Raw genomic sequence first — 12,932 nt, forward strand, 5'->3', positions numbered from 1 at the left:
ACGATCACGATTTAAAGTATGAAATTGTGATTTTTTTTTTTTGCTCGGAAAATACTCACTAAGAAATAACATGCGACTTTCCAAAACAATTAAAAAAGTCTGAACAATAATGCGACGATAATCTTAATTTATTCAAACAAAAGTAACCATTGCGCATCATCTCTTCCGAAACAAACGGTGGCGATAGAGCGCTATTTTGCCTTGCAAGGGAAAATAGGAACCAACTTCCGGGAAAACAGCATCACATGGACAAAGCTACAATTTTTAAGGTAATCTTGTGGGGCTTTTTTTAGATTTAATGAAGAGATTAATAAAAATTTTCGAATTGTTGTTTGATCTTACGTAGTTGGTCGTTGCTGACTGTGGGGAAGTCTAACGTTACTGAATACATGACAACGGTCGTTTTAGTTGTCGTGCTAAAATGCTAACGTAGAGGTGCAGTGGACGCTGGTCCGAAAGTTGCTTGTAATCGTTGTAAAAGTCATTATAGTTTTTCATTGATTTGAGTAAAAATGTCAGGCACACAAAAAACTATTCCTACATTTAAAAACTTGTTACTTGGCTCGTTGTCTGAAGTTGGCTTGTGTTAAAGTTTAGCTTATATCTCAAAGCCAAAAATCCGCCAAGTGACGGCTCCTAACTCGAAAAAAAAAAACAAAAAAATGATACACTTGAAGGTCAAGGCATCACTACACATGGGACATATCTCTATCCTCTTAATGAAGTTTGTTGTGTTTTTCCTCAGTCCCTCACAAATTGACCACGCCGCCATGACGAGGTGGGCCAGGGCCAACAACGTCCACAAGCACAAGGCGGCAGAGGCCACCCCCTGGAGTCAGCTGAGGGCGGGAGGGCGAGGAGGTGGAGGACCTCAGAGGAGCCATGCTCGAGGAACGCAGCCAGGTGCCTCTGTGGTGAAGAAGCCCAACAAGAAGAAGAAGGAATACACAAACCAAGATGTCAATGGCTTCCTGAAGTTTATGCAGCAGAATGGACAAACAAAAGCAACGACGACGCATGGGCATCAGGAGCTGCGGCAGGAGGTTGAGGTAGCCTTGATGAAGGACCAGCGGAGAGAAAACCGAAGGGTTAGGAGGCAGACAGACAAGAAGAACAAAATGGTGGGATCACTTATAAGTTTATGTATGTGTTTTGACTAAAGTTTTTTTTCCCCCTAGAGGAAGCATTGTTTGTATTTTCACATTATCTGTAAAGAAAACTCTGTGACAGTCGATGCAATTAATGCTCTGAAAAAAAAAGTAAACTTGATAATGAAGTAATTTGCTTCTTCTATAAGCAAATCAATTCAAATGGGAAAAGAGATTTGGGTGGAAAAAATGTGAGATTTGATATTTTTACTGACAGGCCATATCACCCAGCTGTGTGCTACTCTATGTTGTTCGATCAAGTTGTTTGTATCCTCTTTGCAGCTGTGCTTCAACTGCAGGAAGCCCGGCCACGGCCTGGCCGACTGTCCCGAGGCAGAGCGCGACCACGAGATGGGTCGCGGCATCTGCTACCGATGCGGCTCCACTGAGCATGATATCCGGCGCTGTCGAGCCAAAGTGGACCCTGCTGTTGGTCAGGATCCGCTCTGCTCCTCCTCCTCCACCTCTTTTGGTAAATCATAACAGTTGCTTTTTGCAGGCGACTTCCCCTACGCGAAGTGCTTCATCTGTGGCCAGACGGGACATTTGTCACGCTCCTGTCAGGACAACCCCAAAGGCCTCTACGCGCAAGGTACAGTGTTTAAGCGATTGTATTTGAGGTGTTTTTATCTTCGTTTTGGCAGTTTGTTTTGTTTTTCTACAGGTTACAGCGTGTTTGTTTTGGATGTTATTCCACTGTTGCCCACTAGATGAAAGCTCACAATTAAGTCAACAGTGGTCACCATCCTTTTTAAGACATCGCTAATATTTCGGTACTGATAAATGTGAAGGACTACCAGTTTCATACATCCTACTGAGATTAGGTGAAATTTCCTTGAATTATATCATGTTAATAATAAATGTAATTTATAACTCAGAATCTTGGTTTGTTTGTCGTTTTCATGTGATGACCTCGAGTTGACACTTATCAGTTTTCATTTGGGATTTTCGCTTACCGCAGTTACCGTCCCATTTTTTTGTATTTGACAAGCCGCGGGCCCTCATCTGCCATATGGGTGGACTCCATTTTGACTCTTGTTTGGTTCTCAGGAGGAAGCTGTCGAGTCTGCGGATCGGTGGAACATTTCCAGAAGGACTGTCCCGAACATCAAACCTCCAGTGAGTCCAAAGCAGGCACCTAGTGGACGTTTCCTCCTAACATTCTATTGATGTCTTGGCTGTGGCAAAAGTTTTCTTTTGAGGAAATTAGAGAGGAAAAAAGAGATGGGAAGAAATAAGAGGTGAAGGGGTAAAAAGGAGGAAAACTGGAACGAGAAGAAAAAGGCTTACAAGCATGTATTTTTTAAATTACATTTTTTGTTTTTGTTTTTAAATGTCCTTGCAGGTCATAACATGACGTTAGCCTGGTTGTCCAACAACATGAGCGCCGACCATGAGGACTTCCACGTCCCCGTCCTCAAGAGCAAACCCAAGCCCAGCAAAGTGGTGTTCTTCTGATCATGTCGCCATGGCAACCCTGTGGCCTTAATCTACCTTCTACTTTCTTCCCAAAAATTATTTGTCTTTGATTTATGAGAAGTAAATTATCCTTTCAATAAAAAAACGCTTGTTTTTTCGTAAGGAGTGTAGTGCTTTAAAAGGAACAGATTGACGTTAACATTGGCACTTACATAAGAGGGTTGCATGTAATAATGACATCAGTACTAAAATTCCCAAGTTATTTTCTAATTCATCCAAAATGAATGGATAAAAATGATAATTAATTTCAGTTTCCTGATCAAGAAATATATAAACTGAGTTTATTGAAAAATGGACCATCTCGACTGGATAATTCCTTTAATTTTGATTGACTTTTGTCAAACTGATATAATGTGAGAACTCTGCCACAAGGCGGCGCCATCGTGCAGCCTGAGGTGAAGTTGAAGATTCAGCTTCAAGGTCATCAAGTGACCTCCAAATGACCTGGAAGATCTTCATTTTTGTCTTGTGCTTTTTTTTTTTTTTTTTTTTTGAAGAGTGGTTTCGAGCAACTTTGCGAGACAATTGTGATACAGAGTTACTGTAAATCTTCGACATACTGGCCAACAAATTTGGCATCATTATATGTAGTGTCAAACATGTTTTGGTTCAGTTTTGGTAATGTTAGGATTAAGTGTTGAGTTAAATGTTGAGGGGTCAGGTGTGGGTATAATTATGTCTTGGTGAGTGCTTCGTGCTTTTAGGTTGAGGGTCATAAACACCCCATATGTCCAAACGCACATCAAGCAGCTCAAATAATCAAGAGTGATCGGAACACTTGCATTTTCCAATAGTTTCCGTGTGTGTTAGCATTTACAAACTTAACCTGTGACTTCATTGCTGATAATGACGTTCAGGTCTCCTTACAAGCCTTTCACAACCATAATTTAGTGCAGACGTTTACATCTCATGAATACTCGCAAGAACAATAAGAACCTTGTGGAGTCAACACAGGAATCAAAACTTCGGAACCAGCCAACCCCCCCCCCCCCCATTCCTCACCACAGTTAGACCCCCTCCTAGCCTCTTACTTCCAAATGATCGGTGTGTGTGCTTTCTTGTGGTAGGAACAGCACAGAGGCTTCATTTACAGATGCCACCTGGTTGTACTTGAACATAAAAAAAGTATAAAGGCCCCAAAGGGAAGACAAGCGATGATGTTGATGATGATGACGCTTGCAGGGAGCAACACTCCTAAACAAACTATTACGTCGCTTGACTTTCTCAGAGCTGTTGAGAAAACAGTGAAAACGGCTCCAATGTCGACTTTGGCCTTCTTTTCTACTAATTACACACATACATAAATATGATCTCCATCAACGAAATTTTTTTTTCAAGTTGCTGCACAAAATAAAATCCTCCGGGCAGATGTATAGTCTACTGAAAAGCTGTACCTGGATCTAGAGGATTTTAATGCCACTTTATTGTCCGCGTCGTCACAACAACACAACTTGGCAGTCCTTCATTAGATTTTGGCCCTTTTGAATAAAATACACTAAAATTAAAAAATGAAATAAACAAATACACAGACACTTTGTTAGGTACACACAAGTGTTACATAATATTATGACCAGCCAGGGGGTCCAAATGAGGAACTTCCCGAGACGACAAGTCATCAGGCTGGGCTCCACAGCAAATATCGCTTAATCCTCACTCATCCTGAAACCTTTGCAATAATATGTTCTGTACATCTTCACTAGTCTAAACACGGCATTCTGATTAATATTGCGTTTGTGGGGGGGCATTTAGTCACTGCCGTCAACTGAAAATGACATCACAGTTGCCCTGCGCTCAGGTAACGGCCAATTACAGCTCACCTGTTTACTGAAGCTGAGCCATTTTTGATGTTGACTTTCCCTTGAAGATGAAGTGAACATTGTTAAACTAATTTACACTGACTTCTGATTTCAAAAGTACAAATCCATCAATTTGTTGCAGAAAGGCAAAGATGTAATGTGGGAATGTGATTATGAAATCCATCTGGTATCACGGTCATAACTGCCAGCTGAGGAAAACCGGAGCTATATTATCACCTGCAAAGGAATGAGGTGGACTATAATACAGCTTTGATACAGGCCACGGTTTGACCCTGGATCACACAGTACAATTCCTATTCCCATTATATTTTATAGGTCCCCAGAGTGTCCCAGGAGGACTTTCCCTTCCACTCCCCGTCCACTTTTCTCCGTTTTTGTGTAAACAATCAAAATTTGCTGTCAGATTCTTGGAAAAACCCCTGAAAATGTGCTGCAATCCCACCGTGCTCGTTGCCTTGAAGCCTCCTGTGAGTGCCAATCACACATGCATTGCAAACGTGTGTGTTTACTTCATAGAGAGCAAGCACTAAAACCCAGGCAAACATTCCTGGAAGGGATGCTTGTTTGCTCGAGTCCAATCCCGAGTTGGTCATGAGCTAGTCCTAATCCCTTCATTTCCCTTCACGACGACATGTGGCACGCAGTTTGTTGCCTTTGCCTCTTGGAGCAGGAAGAAAAACAAAACAGCACACAGGAGAAATTCCCGTCACTTTTCGACGCGTCACGTTCCACTTGGACCTCTGAATCAGTAGATGTTGCTGCATTGTTTATGATCATGAGTTTTGTTTTGGACAATTAAAAATGACCAGCACTCTTAATAAATTTGAAATATTGTAAATTTAAAAGACAGTAGTCCTGTGATCATAATAAACTAAATACTACTTTATTCATTAATATATTCTTAGGTATGTTATTGCTATTATAGATTTAAAATAAAAATTTGGTTAAAGTAGCTCCCGTTCCAGTTTTCATGACGCGGTGCGTTGTTTGTCGCTTATTGATGACGCAGCAGAAGTTCACTGACAAACCGTGGAGTTATAGATCAGAAAAGACACAAGTCCGACACTTTTAGTTTTAAAACGGAACCAGCGGGTAAAGCGGAAACACAAGTAGGTACGTCATTGCAAGTAAAAACCGTTTGATGATTTGTGTCTTTACGTTTTATTCGCTTGTCTCACTGCCGTTCATCTTGGCGGCCGGTGTTTACGTTTGCGAGCTAGCAGCTTTAGCATTCAGCCCAAAGCCGATAAAAGTACATTTAAACAGCCCATAAGAGCTTCTTACATCAAGCGACCAGCTGATAGCGGTTGGCCAGCTAAGCATCAAGCTAACAGGCTTCTTATGTGGTCCTTGCCCCGTATCGCACAACAATTAATAATGATGAAAATAATCTTTTACAGTGTTTGGGGCCACTCTAAAATACGTCGGCTTTGTGCAACTTCAAGTGACATTTGGCAAACTGTTTGGTGTTGTCCACCACATACCGGTACACTTAGACTGTCCATGAAAAGGTGTAGTGGTTAGGGATAATCCACCTGCCAACATGACTGCGCCTCCTGTCTCGGTACACTAGCGAGCAGTTTAGTTGAAGGCGTCTGCCAGGAAAGTGATGTCAGAGCAGTTTCGGTGGCACTTTGGACACCGACCGTCTCACCACCCTTAAATGAAATGAAATGGGTGGTTGGTCGTGCAGTCTAATGAAATAAAGTAAATTAAGCCTAAATACTGAGTGGTGGAAAGTCCCCAGAGATGTTTGCCTTTGCAGGAAATGACATCACACAAGAAAAAAATAGTCCACTTAATGGACATTGCAGTTGCTCCAAATGTTCCTCACCGGTTGTGTTGTCCTGAGTGCTGTCTTGTCTTCAGCACATTTCAAGCTTTCTTCAAGGACTAGCCTCACATTTCGTCATTCACAAGCGGATAAAGTTCATCAATGAAGTTGAACTGATGATGCGCCGCTCTGAGATTGGTTGTTCTGACATCTTAATAACAACACAAAAAAAGAAACAAGCACACGTGTTAAATCTGGAACATGCCAAACATTTTTTGCTCGCAGTGATGCACTCGTCCTTGAGAGAAATCATCGTCTCGTCCGAGCCAGACTCTTCCTACTTCCTGCGTGTGGACGAGAGCGGGTGTGGTTTGGCGTCTGGCTTCCAGCTGCTGCTCAGCGATGGACGACGCGCTTGGAGAGGAGAAGGTAAAAAAAAATCATCGGCTCTCCGGTCCAAACAATTACTATTTTAGAACCCTTTGGTACTGTTCACTCAACTCCTGTTTATTTCGGAAACTGATATTCTGCAATACGGAAATATTATTTTATCCCTCCCATGCACCTTGAACAGAATGAAACACATGATAATGGAGGCCTGCCCGTTGATATGCTGACGAGATGACGTTTGTTGCAGCGAGCGAAGCGTCCGTGAGGCAGGAGGCGGACGAACTGGAGATGTCCAAGGAGAAGTACGTCCAAGACCTCCAGGAAGCACTGGTGGGGGCGGCAAACACCGACTCGTACCGCTTCGCCCTGGCGCCGGCGTCGCCTGAGGCAGGCGCAGCCCTCACGTTGACCTACGACAAAGTGCAAAAAGACATCTCGGTGAGTCTGGACACGTGCGTTGAGCTACACATTATTAAGGACGTGCAGTCAAGGCTGTTAAATAGAATTGAATCACTTTTTTTTTTTTTAGAAGGCAAATTTGCTTGTGCAATGTGCAATGTTAACTTGTTTTAAAATACTGCTTATCAGCGTGAAAGTGTTTAAACAGTTGTTACATTTCACTTGACAATTTCAAATTTCGAACCATCTTTTGTAGCTAAACAAGCAGAGAAAAAGGAAGCCCAATAAATGTTTTTTTCTAGCATATCAATCTGACAAAATGCCTTTCTGTTGTCACGCTCCAGTTCAGATTGGGCTCGGTGTCGTTGAGGCCGGTCGCAGAGCCGTCGGAGGCCGTCAGGGCTTTGTTGACTCACAGTCTGGAGAGAGGAACTAAGCTGCAGCAGCAGAATCAGGAGCTGCGGGAGCACAACCAACGACTCCGACAAGAACATCGCCGCATCGCCGCAGAGTGAATGCGTCTTTTTGGCAAAACGTATTTTACTGCCTTTGTAATGACCTTTTGTGCGATTGAGCTCTGCAGTGCTCAATGTTGTGAAAAAACATTTTATAGAAATTGGCAATATCGAGGTGGCATGAACAATAAATCATGGCATAGTGGAGGAACATTTATTTTTTGTGTGTGTATTTTATTTATCACTGTTGTTTTTCCAGGCTAACGCGCTATGCTGACGGGAAGGCAGACCTCGAGGCGGAGCTTTACTCTCGCTTTGTTGTGGTCCTCAACGAGAAGAAAGCTAAGATCCGCAGTCTGCAAGAAACGCTCAAGGAGCTCCAGGAAGTCGGGTATGCCGAAGCTTTCAAGTGCTCGACACGTCACAGCGGACGACTCATGACTTTTGCTTTCGCGGAAGGAACGGCGGCGAAGCGCGCGAGGAGGAGGATCCAGCTGAAGGAGACCAAGCGACCGAGGAGGAGCAAGGAGGCGAGTACGGTGGCAGTACTGATGACGAGGGCGCCACACCCACAACGGATGTCGTTGCACCTTCTCGTGGTACAGTAGAGCAGAATTCCTCTCAGACGTTTAACTTTTCTCCATCCCAAGTGATTACAATAGCTTTCTCTGTGGCGAAATTAAAACTAACCAAAATGACGTGGCCCACTTTAGTTGTAAAGGAAGCAATTGCTGAAGGACTTGCCACACAGTAGGACTCAACAATTCATCAAATTTATTATTTGTTATTGCAATGTAGCAGAATGGCATTTTCAACAAAATTAAGTGCTTCGTTTTGGTCACTCAGTAGGCTTTGTTTACTCTTTTTTTTTTTTTTAATTTATTTAATTTTTTTTTTTTTTACACGCATATCGTAGGCCACATAGCATAATTGCCAAAGTAATTTCTCAATATTTTTGGAAGACAAGAAAAGCACAATTTTTAGAAAAGAATTTATCTTTTTTTATTTTATTTTTTTTAATTAATATTGTAACAAAAACTACAACCAGATACACAAACAAGTAAGCAAAAGGAAAACAACCCAATTAAAAAAAAAGTTTTTTTCTTGCCTTCCAAAAATATTGAAAAATGATTTCTTTTTTTGCCGTGATTATTTTGTTAAATGTTTTTCATTAGTTGGAAGTAGACAATGTGGGGCCATATTCATATAAATTCAGAGTACGAGCTAAATGTGATTAAATGCCTCTGTGGTAAAATGAGAGTAAATCGTCTAATTGTATCATGTGATGCCTAAGGGGCGGGGCTAACTAAGCAACTATAAGAGGTCTTGTTTGAGGACTGTGTGTGGAGTGACTTTTGTATTTTTTGACTTTGGCTAAGTATTCACTGTGTTGCACATTGGGAGGTTTGCACAATAAATACGGCCTTCATTTGGAAGGAGGTTAAAGAGGAAGGGTGCGTGTTATGTTTCATTTGCATAGCCTCTTCACAAGTTGAGTGCTTAAGAAGTGCACTCCAGATGTTTAAGAATCATTGCTTCATGACAAGTTGACATGATAAAGCCACAGATTTGTTGGCGTGATGCTTGGAATCTAACTCGTGAATTACTGACTTGTATTACGCCACACTTGTTTGTGAAACAAGATCGGTCACAAGAAGCATGGGCTTTCTGGTTAGCGCTGCGTGTGTGATGTTGAGTGGCCAAGTTTGCACATGTGGCCGTGTGTATGTGTTGTTGTTGCTGGAAAAGCGGCAGCACGACATACCTGCGCAACCACGTAAAGTCGTAATGGCCGTCGGGCCTCGGCTGTTTACGCTGACGTCACGCCCAATCGAGCTGCTGACATTTTCCTTCTTTGCCTTTGCGCAAACTTGCACAGCTACGGCATACCTGTCATGAGCATGCTGACCCTCTCCCTAATTTTTCCATTCTCACACAGCCAACCGCCACCCCTTCACTCGTCAGCAAGACGTTGTATTGGTGGTCTTGTTGCCACAGCAACACGCACAAGGCCACTCAGCCAGATAGGGGGACGTTTGTTCTTTTTGCGCGCCGTAGAAAGACGTCAGACTAAACATACCGGACGAGCTGTGTGTGAAGATACGCCGAAGATTTGTCGTCATGAGCATCCATGGCTGCGCCACGTTTTTTCCAGCCGCAAGTTTAAATAAATACATGAAGCCGTGCCGTTCATGTATGGCTGGAGACCACCATTTCATCACTATATATCTATTTTTTCCATTTATAAGTGTCAGCAACGAACAAGAAAACTCTGACTTTGTATTTGAACTACAAATGATGATGATATTCATAATTCAATGTGTATAAAAATGACCTTTCAAGGATGGCATAAAACCGCTGTGCTTGTTTGTGTTTAAATCAATCAAGTGTCAGTTGACCATCTAATAAAGAAGGGGCAGGATGCCATCAGGTGTTTTCAAGTCCTGTCTGTCCCGTCACTGACATGATTGGCAATCTGAAAATGTGCCGATGTTGTCTGCTGTTTTTAGAGGCACAGACGTGCTCTCCCAGTCCATTGGACGACAGCCTGAGTGACATCATCGACGTGGCGCCCAGTCGTAAGAGGCGTTTCCGCCACCTGGGAGCCTCGGATGCGGCCCTCAAGCGACCGCACGCAAGGTAGACGTCTACAAATATATGTTTGAACCTGATATCATGATTGGCTGGTTCAGCCGCTTCATATTTAAAGTCCACAAGCACGTTGTCTATATTGCTACCGTCACTTATTTCAGAGCTCCTGCAATCGTCTGCGTCCGCCGTTACTGCTTGAAAAAAAAAAATCTGTGTCTTCCTACGAGGGCTCACGACATAATCACTTGTATTCTAATGCATTTCATTGGCGAATACACTGAGAATTGCTTAAAAAAAAAAAAGCGATGCACCGCTTTCCCGGCTGTAAAGGTAGGAATGTCAGAAAATTGGCAAAAATATTGACTATTGTCTTCCAAAGTAAAAGCAGATGTCTAATTTTGATTAAATATTAAAATTGGGAAATTCCAGTTCCATTCCATTTTTTAAATTTTTTTCTTTTTTTGATGGTGGAAAAATCTTTGAAATGCTTTTTTTTTTTTTTTTTTTTTTTAATAAATGTCACAACAACCTTGTATTTGCTGAGGGGTGTGTTGACTTTTAATATTCTTCTGTACACTCTCATGACAACAAAAACAAATAATGTAAAACTAAAGTACAGCCAATGTATAGACCTTAAAATATGACAAACGCCCCATTAGCGGAAGTAGCAACAAAATTCCCCAAGCAAACCAGACTCTGCGCAGTCCATCTGGTCTGGTCTGGCTTGTGCGTCGGCCGTGTTTGTTGTCCGCTTCAGAAGTTGTCTAACACGCTGTTGCGGACCTCCTGATGTTCTTTAGAGGAAGTGGCCGTTAAAGCACCTTCAAAGATGATAATCACGACAAAACGCCAGAGCGCGGCTTGGCTTCACCATGAAAATGTTCTCATTTCAATTTTTCTTAAATAATATCTTGGAATTAATATAATAAAATCCAAATTTTGATTCAAAGATTGTTCTAACAGCTTTCTTTGATCATTGAATATGATCCAAAGTCATCTTTCCAGGCATTTTTCATCGAAACAATTGTCAAGACTCCAGCGGTTTTGGTTTGCAAGGCCAGTGGTAACTTGAGCAAAGTGTTTTGTCGTGAGTTGTTGTGCTAAAGATGTACAGCTATTATGGTCAACTATTTGAATTCTACTTTGCAAAGTATGCAAATTATGCGTAGAACTTAGTTAACTTAGTTGAAATATTTAACTGGGTTAAGATGTTTCAGATAAATCTCCAGAGTTGCTCTCGTTCCTTTCTGGTCACTTCAGCTTCTACGTGAACGAACAAGCCCATCAAAAAGCTTTTACCCCGCAAATGTTGTTTTATTTTTTTGACTACTGGAAACTCCTCCCAAGTTGTATTGTTGCGGTGGAAGTTTGAGTAAATTGAATGCAGTCACACTGATTTGTGTTGACTTGGATTTGCGTGTGTGTGGCCAATACACAGAGGAAAAAATGCATTTGGCATGCAGATCCCTTGGAAGCATCCAGATGGTTTCAGGGGGGGCTGGCTTGAGTTTTTAAGCACGTAATTGTGCAACGCCGTGGGGGGGCTCCCCAGTGTCCCTGACTGAGCTTACCCCCGAGAAACACATACACATTGCTGGCTTCCTGCTAACCGGTCCCAGCAGCGTCGCGTTTTGCTAATCAGCGATGATGATGTCAAGAAAATAGAGACCATGGGAATTATTGTCAGTCACGCGCTGGAGTGCCACCAAGGTCGGACGATTCAGTTTTAGTCTTGTTGATTAACTGGAGATCTACCACCAATCTGCCAATAGTTTGCCACCATCTGCTGCATACCACTTAATGAGTGTGACGGCCTCACTTTTGGGGAAGGCGAGTGTCAGTCACCAATTTTCACTTTTCAGCCGTTTCTCAAACGCCACATGAAGACACTCGACGCCCACTCGTACAGGAGCTGCTGTCGGCTACTGCTCACTGCCAGACGCTCTCATCAATGTCAGGCGGCACCCCGCCGGGCCTCGCATCTTCACTGCACACGCGCAGATTTCCACTTGTCCATGTGTTTGCAGTTTTGCCGCTTGTGAACCGCATGATCCACTTCCTGTCTTAACAGGAAACGGCTGTTGTAAACCTCATTAGCCCACTGACCCGCTCTCCTCGCGTGTGTGCGTGGCAGGAGCGACTCCCTGGCAGCAGCCAATCAGCAGCAGCCGCCGCCACAACAGCAGTGCCGGCGGGATGTGTCGACAGTGGAAGCCGAGGACCTTTTTGAGGACTTCTGACTCCCGCAAGATTTTGGAGATATCCATCCAGGACATTGTCCTGCTGGTTATACTTGGAGGACGTGGTTGTGCAAAGAGCTCCACGGAAAATGGGCCCCGGGACTGTGTGGACAACTGGAAACATGCTTGTCCTAACTTGGTCCACCATCCAGGATGATTGCAGCTTGTTTGTTTGTTAAACGTGCTAAAACCAATTCAGTGCAGGTGAGGAATTGTTAAACTGCAGATCATACACAAACATTCCTTTGTGGCTGACCAGTTGCTCCTGCACCAAATACTCTCCAGAACTCCAGTTAACAACCAGGCTGAACTTGGCTCCTCCCTGACAAACACTTGAAACTGTCGACATGCTTCACTTCAGCATACTTCCTTGACACCGATTACTAATTCCCTGTTTTCCAGGGCTTTGGCACCATCCTGTGGCATCTCAGGGTATTGTAGAAAGAGGGGAAAAACAATTTAAGTAATGGAGTGTTGTCAAAAAATGAAGATAGTGTTGTACCAAGACGTGATTAAGGATAACCCCGACAGTGTATTTTATAAAGTGTACTTGTTTTTTTGTTTTTTTAATCTGTCTCCATGGTGATGAAATAAAAACTGGACTGGCCCTTTAACCCCCTTTTTCATGGCCACCCTCT

At 42.9% G+C, this 12,932-nt stretch overlaps 2 protein-coding genes across 3 annotated transcripts; both read left to right on the forward strand.

The window, feature by feature from the left end:
- The first annotated feature begins 770 nt into the window (after positions 1–770).
- On the forward strand, positions 771–2,729 carry zcchc9 (zinc finger, CCHC domain containing 9). The gene is made up of 5 exons (XM_088281021.1): positions 771–1,121; positions 1,431–1,581; positions 1,648–1,740; positions 2,199–2,267; positions 2,494–2,729. The coding sequence occupies exons 1-5, from the start codon at positions 771–773 to the stop codon at positions 2,604–2,606; spliced, it is 777 nt and encodes a 258-aa protein (XP_088137147.1). The 3' UTR covers positions 2,607–2,729.
- A 2,669-nt stretch (positions 2,730–5,398) lies between these two features.
- Positions 5,399–12,915, forward strand: LOC148319312 (DNA repair protein XRCC4-like). 2 transcript variants are annotated; one of them, XM_088281080.1, is made up of 8 exons: positions 5,399–5,557; positions 6,504–6,647; positions 6,856–7,046; positions 7,352–7,518; positions 7,722–7,853; positions 7,922–8,061; positions 9,973–10,102; positions 12,189–12,915. In XM_088281080.1, exons 2-8 carry the CDS (start codon positions 6,506–6,508, stop codon positions 12,292–12,294), a joined length of 1,008 nt encoding a protein of 335 aa, XP_088137206.1. In that variant the 5' UTR covers positions 5,399–5,557; positions 6,504–6,505; the 3' UTR covers positions 12,295–12,915. The 2 variants fall into 2 exon arrangements, with proteins under 2 accessions (XP_088137206.1, XP_088137205.1); XM_088281079.1 differs by having other exon boundaries at positions 5,412–5,553.
- The last annotated feature ends 17 nt before the right edge of the window (positions 12,916–12,932 follow it).

This window comes from Idiotropiscis lumnitzeri, chromosome 18 (genome assembly GCF_059441095.1).
Source record: "Idiotropiscis lumnitzeri isolate Australia: NSW breed Sydney's pygmy pipehorse chromosome 18, RoL_Ilum_1.0, whole genome shotgun sequence".
NCBI lineage: Eukaryota > Metazoa > Chordata > Actinopteri > Syngnathiformes > Syngnathidae > Idiotropiscis > Idiotropiscis lumnitzeri.